Here is an 8,401-nt window from a genome sequence, read left to right as displayed (position 1 = left end):
AAAAAAAGTCAGTCACAGAACAAACATTACTTTCCATTTTTTTATTTTTTATCTCCACATTGTCATTTTTAAAAAATCTCCATAAATACCCCTCTTTGTACATTTCAAGAGTGCTCCCAACAAACGCAAAACTGTCATCTCATAGGGATCTTGCCGCTAGATTTCTATGGCTTTGATGTCTAAGCGAGGACCGGTCAAATTTCGTCACCTAGGTCTGAAGTACAGTGATTTGGCAGCAGGTGCCTTCTACCCACCCCCCGAGGAACTTCTGAGTTGACAGGTTCTGTTTCAAGGCTATTTGTAATGCTTCTGTTATTTGGCTTTTTGCAGGTGTCCGCTCTGATACTGTCACATAACTAAGCTTGTGAGAAATCAGGGAGCCTTAACACTGGGGACCATACTTCATCTGCAGAGTTGCAAAAAAGATAAGCATTTCAGGCTACACAGACAGCTTTTATCTTACCTGACACCCAAAAAGGCATAAGCCATACAGTACAATTCAAGTGGAACAGTTCATCTGATTTATTTCCACCAGATGTGTAAAACCACTGACAACAGTGAATGCTATTGCTGTTGTTCCATATTGTTTTGCAGGGACTGCACAGATTATCAGATTTTAATTTAGAGGAAAGTGTCTTGTTACCAATTCATATGATATAGCAATCTTCTGAGATGCACAAGCACGACTGCAAAACAGACAACCTGGAACATCACCAATAACATGAGTCAAGATTTGTGTGTGAGCCCACATAATTATGTTTCTGTAGCATGAGGCAGCTTGATGTAAAAGTTGACCACATGGACTGGACGCTTTAAAGATGTACACTGTTACCTTATAGACAGTGGGTGGTAGCTATGGTGACGCCGTACAGGTGAGACCTCTGGTCAGGTAGGTACTCGTCTGTGAACTGGCTGCTGTCCCGACTCAGAGCAATGACTCCGTCCCTACAAACACCACAGAAAAACATGCATATTCAAGTTTGAACAAAGTGCCCTAATGAAGAGCTGTGATGGAGGGCTAGATTCCATCCGTGGTACTGAAGTTCGCCATTAAAGTATGATTGAAATTTAAAGGCAATGTTTCAACATTTTGCGGGACTGCATTCACGGTAAATGCTTGTCGGCTCAATTTGAAATTACTTGTACATTTCAATCACGCAATTTGTAACACTGAAGCAATACAAATTGAATTGAGCCCTAACTGTTTCTCCCTGGCTTTAACATTTACATTACATTTAAGTAATTTAGCCGACGCTCTTATCCAGAGCGACTTACAAATTGGTGCATTCACCTTATGACATCCAGTGGAACAGCCACTTTACAATAGTGCATCTAAATCTTTTAAGGGGGGTGAGAAGGATTACTTTATCCTATCCTAGGTATTCCTTAAAGAGGTGGGGTTTCAGGTGTCTCCGGAAGGTGGTGATTGACTCCGCTGTCCTGGCGTCGTGGGGAGTTTGTTCCACCATTGGGGGGCCAGAGCAGCGAACAGTTTTGACTGGGCTGAGCGGGAACTGTACTTCCTCAGTGGTAGGGAGGCGAGCAGGCCAGAGGTGGATGAACGCAGTGCCCTTGTTTGGGTGTAGGGCCTGATCAGAGCCTGGAGGTACTGAGGTGCCGTTCCCCTCACAGCTCCGTAGGCAAGCACCATGGTCATGTAGCGGATGCGAGCTTCAACTTTAACATCAATACCCTCTTCTGTTCAAGACAACAGCTAATGATGAACATTACTAGATACTTTAATTCATTGCGCTTGCTTGGACCTTATTGGTCTTTTGTGTTTTGGTACACAATTTTTTAAATGTAAATTGTATTCGCAATTCAGCTGGTTGCTGCCAGTTGTGCAATGTGTTGTTGAAGATTGGTAAAAAAAAAAACTCATACCATTACACTGAACCTAAAAATAAAACTACTTTAAACATTACTTACAAGGTTTGCATGCAACCATTGCACCCATCGACCATCAAACTGTTCTGCCTTATTATTATTCGACCATGCTGGTCATTTATGAACATTTTAACATCTTGGTCATGTTCTGTTATAATCTCTACCCGGCACAGCCAGAAGAGGACTGGCCACCCCACATAGCCCGGTTCCTCTCTAGGTTTCTTCCTAGGTTTTGGCCTTTCTAGGGAGTTTTTCCTAGCCACCGTGCTTTTACACCTGCATTGTTTGCTGTTTGGGGTTTTAGGCTGGGTTTCTGTACAGCACTTTGAGATATCAGCTGATGTACGAAGGGCTATATAAATAAATTTGATTTGATCAAGCACAGCTTAAGTATTTGACATAACTACGACTATTTAAACCCAGATATGTTCCTCTCTTACCTCCTCCAGTCTGTGAAATAGAAGTGGTTGGCATAGAACACCATACTGAAAGGGTAGTTCAGGTTGCTGTGGATCACCCTTCTACCCGTCCCATCGGACGCAATGCACTCCAGACGCTTGGTCCCTGTGAGAGGGAAAGAGGGGAGGACACAGAGAAAAGATAAGAGATTGGGGATGGTAAGGGAGAGATTTTATAGGTTTCATCAGGTTGATAACAGTATAATCCCCTTTCATAGTATACAGTCTGTATGCATCTGAACTGTGTATCACCTCTGACTCTGCTCCAAAACAGCTTGGCCCCATCCCCACTAACATGCAAACTCGAGACATGTCCATTATTCAATCGCCCCCCATATTTTGTGACAATGCAGAGGGCTCTGTATAGCTCCGCATTGCCAAGATTGCTTGAGGGTAGGTGGGCGTTGGACCGTGGGAGGTCCTGTATAAACACAACTCACTTCCTTGAGAACAGCTCTGTTCTGCTCCGCGAAGCGCAAGAAGTATGAATGCCCTGACTTCCGCAGAGGCCTCATAGCAGTAAATGCTGTACAGCAAATAGAGCCATATTGACCATAAATCGGCTTTCACATGCTGACCAAACTGGCTCCAGCCGTGCGTCTGCTGATTTTGTCTATCCCCACCAGACGAGTTCATGACAAGCAGGTTAAAATACCAAAATCAACTGTAACAACTATCAGTGGTGTATTGCTATCTGGTTTAAACGTCACAAAAGTTTTGAATAGGCTGTATTGCAGCAATTAGGCAACCAAGAAAGGCTAGTGCGTCCCCAACAAATGACAGCAATAGGCTAATGATATTTATTTTACAACTGGTTTACTTATAATCCATTTTAAACTGAGCACACAATTAAAATGACAGATCAAACTTAATTTAGCCAACAAAAATGTCTCAATACAATGAAACAAAACACGCTGCATATATTCATAAATATGCATTTGGGTACACCAGAAGTACATTAATTTCCAATGGAACACTGCATGGCAGCAATGCATTGTGTGGTGCATACGTTTGATTTATAGAGCGTATGCGTCAAACTGTATGCATAGACAGGTTGAACAGAAATGGTAGCAGAAGGTGAATGTTGAACTTTTGATGAACACATATCCAGATGATGCTGCATAATATTTTGCGCAAATTGAGCTGTGGGTGTGATCGACGCGTAAGGCAGCAAGAAAGGAGTGAGAGAATGGTGTTAAAGCTTTAAATCGGGACATGTAATTTAGCCAGCTTGCTGTTGCTAGCTAATTTGTCCTGGGAGATAAACATTGGGTTGTTATTTTACATGTGGTCCTGTTTTTTTTGGGGGGGGTTATCTTTGTAGAATTTGGACCCATTTTGAGTAATACAAAATCTTGTGTTCTCTACTCTGACAATTAATCCACAGATAAAAATGGAAAACAGTTATTTGATTAATCTCTCCTCCATAAAGTATGGGCTGTATTTCAGAATATCACTGTTTTTTGTAGAATATTACAGCTGTTATTCCATGTGTTCTACATGTGAGCACTTGAGGCAGCATAGGCTACTAAGCACAGACTAATAACATAATACAACTTATTAGTGTTTTGTATGTTTTAAAGATATATAGGAAATGTTTTTGTTATTAGCAACAATACCATCTCAGTAGTCTATTACACTTCTTATTAAGCATTGTGAAATAATTTCTAATGACTTTATAAAATTATTACAAATGTTTTTATTGCACGACCAAATCATGGGCTGGTGCCACCAGGTTAAAATGTCTGGAGCCCTGCCCTCCCGAGTGGTGCAGTGGTCTAAGGCACTGCATCTCTGTGCAAGAGGCGTCACTAGAGTCCCTGGTTCAAATCCAGGCTGTATCACATCCGGCTCTGATTGGGAGTCCCATAGGGCGGTGCACAATTGGCCCAGTGTTGTCCGGGGTAGGCCGTCATTCTAAATAAGCATTTGTTCTTAACTGACTTGCCTAGTTAAAAAAATCTAAAATAAATAAGAATCATGATCCAAGATCAGTTTAGCATTTGTTTCCCCCTCTTTATGAGAGTGAGGATTTGGGAAAGTAAGCTGGTTCTAGTTATATGCCTTAGGTGTGGTTCTATATGCGCCAAGCTCCTAGAGGAGGCACGGGACTCTTACCTGCATCCGCCCAGCACACTTGTCTCGTGGCTGTGTCAAAGGTCAAGGCGTTGGGCAGGCCAATCCCGTCCTTCACCAGCACCTTCCTGCTGTGGCCATCCACTGAGGATCTCTCGATTTTCGGGGCCTCCCTGTTCCAGTCGGTCCAGTACAGGGTCCTAGAGAGACAACACACAGTTAGAAAGGGCAATTATGGTGGTGTGGATGGTGGCTCATTTGGTTCATAAATGGTGTGTGCAAGGGTAACTGGTGGGATCGAACCCAGGTCACCCGCTCTCCAACCCAAGTCTTAACTTCCTCTAGATCTGAGGGGGCATTTGGGGTTACAAGTCTCACGGGAGGGAGTGATTCCAAATTCCAATTCCGCTACACATCAAGGTTGTGGGTTCAATTCCAGCACACACTGAATATGAAACCAGATAGGTATATACAGTGCCTTCAGAAAGTATTCACACCCTTTGACGTTTTCCACATTTTGCTGTATTACAGCCTGAATTTTTTATTGATTAAGTTGAGATTTTGTGTTATTGGACTACACACAATACCCCATAATGTCAAAGTGGAATTATGTTGTTAGAAATGTTTACAAATGAATAATAATAAGCGGAAATGTTATGAGTCAAAAAGTATTCAACCCCTTTGTTATGGCAAGCCTACATAAGTTCAGGAGTAAAAATGTGCTTAAGTCACTTAAGTTATCTTGGCAAAGGAGAAATGCTCACTAACAAAAATGTGCAAAAATTGTGCACAATATTTGAGAGAAATAAGCTTTTTCTGTGTATGGAAAAATGTGTGGATATTTTATTTTGGCTCATGAAACATGGGACCAACATGTGGCGTTTATATTTTTTGTTCAGTATAAATAATAAAAGAAGATAGAACGCTTGAGTTACTCCAGAGCGAACATAAGTCATTGTATTTGGGAAAAGGCCAGGTCTTTGGACGTAATTTTGCTTCACATGATTGGGCTTCATGATTATCCATGTGCTTTTTGATTCCTGAGGCTGGACAGACATGTGCACCCACTCACAGCCAATCCCTCTACCAGATATAAACCCAAATGTAATGTATGGCAAACATCTGCAAACACACACGCAAACACACGCATACATTTTGCCGACACAAACACACAAGCCTATATCCTAAATACACATACACAAAATCCATTTCTCACTCACACACAGTACACACACACTCGTGCACTTGTAGCTGTGCTGATTGCTGATCATGTGGGCCGAGCAGAGCGGGCCAGGAGTTCCTCCAGATGTGGAGTGGGGCTTAGATAGACAGACAGGCTCAGAATGTGTGGTTCCTTAGAGGGAGGGGGGGGGAGAGAGAGAGGGAAGGAGAGAGTGGTTGCTTTGGCAATTAGTAAGCAAAAGTAAGCCTTGTACGAGCCAGAAAGGCTCTTGCCTTATGGACCAATCTCCTGTTTTCCTCCTGTCAGTTTTGCAATACAACTATGTACAGTACCAAAAGTATGTGGATACCTGCTCTCCAAACATCTCATTCCAAAATATTTGGAGTTGGTCCCCCATTTGCTCCACTCTTCTGAAAAGGCTTTCCACTAAATGTTGGAACATTGCTGCGGGGACTTGCTTCCATTCAGCCAAAAGAGTATTAGTGAGGTCGGGCACTGATGTTGGGCAATTAGGCCTGGCTCAAAGTTGGCATTCCAATTCATCCCAAAGGTGTTCTATGGGGCTGAGGTCAGGGCTCTCTGCAGGCCAGTCAAGTTCTTCCACGCCGATCTCGATAAACCATTTCTTATGGACCTCACTTTGTGCACGGTGGCATTGTCATGCTGAAATAGGAAAGGGCCTTCCCCAAACTGTTGCCACAAAACTGGAACCACAGAATCGTCTAGAATGTCATTGTATGCTGTAACGTTAAGATTTCCCTTCACTGGAACTAACTCCAATGGCGGCGAGTTTTACACCACTCCAGCCGACACTTGGCATTGCGTATGGTGATCTTAGGCTTGTGTACGGCTGCTCGGCCATGTAAACCCCATTTCATAAAGCTCCTGGCGAACAGTTATTATGCTAACGTTGCTTCCAAAGACAGCCTGGAACTCGGTAGTGAACGTTGCAACCGAGGACAGACGATTTTTACGTGCTACGCGCTTTAGCATTCGGCTGTCCCGCTCTGTGAGCTTGTGTGGGCTACCACTTCGCGGCTGAGCCATTATTACTCCTAGACATTTACTCTTCACAATAATAGTACTTATAGTTGACTGTGGCAGCTCTATCAGGGCAGAAATTTGACGAACTGACTTGTTGGAAAGGTGGCATCCTAGGACGGAGTCACTGAGCCACTGAGCTCTTCAGTAAGGCCATTCTAGTGCCAATATTTGTCTATGGAGATTGTTGGCTGTGTGCTCAATTTTATACACCTGTAAACAACAGGCGTGATTGAAATAGTCTAATCCACTAAGGGGTGTCCACATATATACTATATACTTCTGTATATATAGTGTATACTTTCGTCATGCTAATAAAGCATTTAGAATTGAATTGCAATAGAGAAAGAAAGAGATTGGGAAAGACAGGGCCAGTTTAGATATCTTGATTTTTCTCTTCAGTTCCTATCTCAAATAATTTATCTACCTCCCTCTCTATTTCCCTGTTTCTGTCTCTGCTTCAATCTGTCTCTTTCATCAACTTTCATCAGTTGTCTCCATCCGCTGTCAACCTGGTAGGTGGTAGGTCCCCAATGGCACCCTATACACTGAGTGTACAAAACATTAAGGATACCTGTTCTTTCCATGACAAATTGACTAGGTGAATCCAGGTGAAAGCTATGATCCCTTATTGATGTCACTTGTTAAATCCACTTCAAATCAGTGTAGATGAAGGGGGATACAGGTTAAGGAAGGATATTTACGCCTCGAGACAATTCAGACATGGGTTGTGTATGTGTGCCATTCAGAATGTGAATGGCCAAGACACAAGATTGAAGTGCCTTTGAACAGGGTATGAGAATAGGTGCGAGGCTCACCGGTTTGTGTCAAGAACCGCAACCCTGCTGGGTTTTCCAGGGGGTATACATGGAGTATACCTAATATGTGGAGCCCTATGGAACCTGGTCAAAAGTAGTACACTATATGGGAAATAGGGTGCCATTTGGGACGCAAGTCCCGGCCTTCCTCTGCTGCACCCCCAGTGACTGTTGATGTGCAGAGAGTGTATTGTTAGTAAGCACATCACAGGAAGACAGCCGGGCCACAGGAAATTAAGCCTAATTAACGTGGCTATTAATTAAAGGAGAAGGGAAATGCCCCGACTCAAATGAAACACACACATGCTGATGCAAAAGCATACACATTAGTGCAAAGACAAACACACACACACACACACACTCAGATGTCAACAACAAAAAACACACACTTAAGTAAAGACATACCCTCACTTAAAGGCGCACACACGCACACAATCTGGATCTGACAGGGTAGGGTAGCCTGCTCCTAAGGGACCACCTGAAGTACATTTCTTGCCTCAGAATGATGAGGTCAGAGTGAGATTACTCAAAAAAAACTGTGACCCTTGACCTTAGGGTCTCCCGAGGCCGTCCTTGTCTCACTAACGTGAGTCAGTGTCCCAAATTGCTCCCTATTCCCTACATAGTGCACTACTTTTCACAAGGACCCTATGACCCTAAACAACAGTAGTGCAATATATAGAGAATAGGGTGCCATTTGGGATGCAAATTTAGATTAGTGTGGGAGTTAGAAAACATCCACCTCCAGTTCTGCTTTGATCTCTTTCAGTCACCCTAGCTCGTCAAACACCTTTCCACGGAACAGTTTAAGACTTTCGGGAAAGTCTCCTTTTGGTCAGAGATGTTATGATGTTGTGAAAGCAGTGGCGCAGTAACTTAACTCAGAACATAAGACAGCCATGGCTGATAGTCCAACCGGTACATTTACTGTATGTTCT

The 8,401-nt window shown here is 43.0% G+C and overlaps 1 protein-coding gene across 3 annotated transcripts in view; it reads right to left on the bottom strand.

Annotated features, from left to right (window-relative positions):
- Positions 1-8,401, bottom strand: part of nid2a (nidogen 2a (osteonidogen)) — a 103,315-nt gene that overhangs the window by 570 nt on the left and 94,344 nt on the right. For all 3 annotated transcript variants that reach the window (XM_035752794.1, XM_052497092.1, XM_052497091.1), the window contains 3 exons: positions 4,464-4,621; positions 2,328-2,451; positions 833-945 (listed from right to left, as the gene is read on the bottom strand). In XM_035752794.1, coding sequence (XP_035608687.1) covers positions 834-945; positions 2,328-2,451; positions 4,464-4,621 — 394 coding nt within the window. In that variant the 3' untranslated portion in view covers position 833. The remainder of the gene's footprint in view (positions 1-832; positions 946-2,327; positions 2,452-4,463; positions 4,622-8,401) is intronic.

This window comes from Oncorhynchus keta, chromosome 35 (genome assembly GCF_023373465.1).
Source record: "Oncorhynchus keta strain PuntledgeMale-10-30-2019 chromosome 35, Oket_V2, whole genome shotgun sequence".
NCBI lineage: Eukaryota > Metazoa > Chordata > Actinopteri > Salmoniformes > Salmonidae > Oncorhynchus > Oncorhynchus keta.
This window is presented reverse-complemented; position numbering and strand designations above follow the sequence as displayed.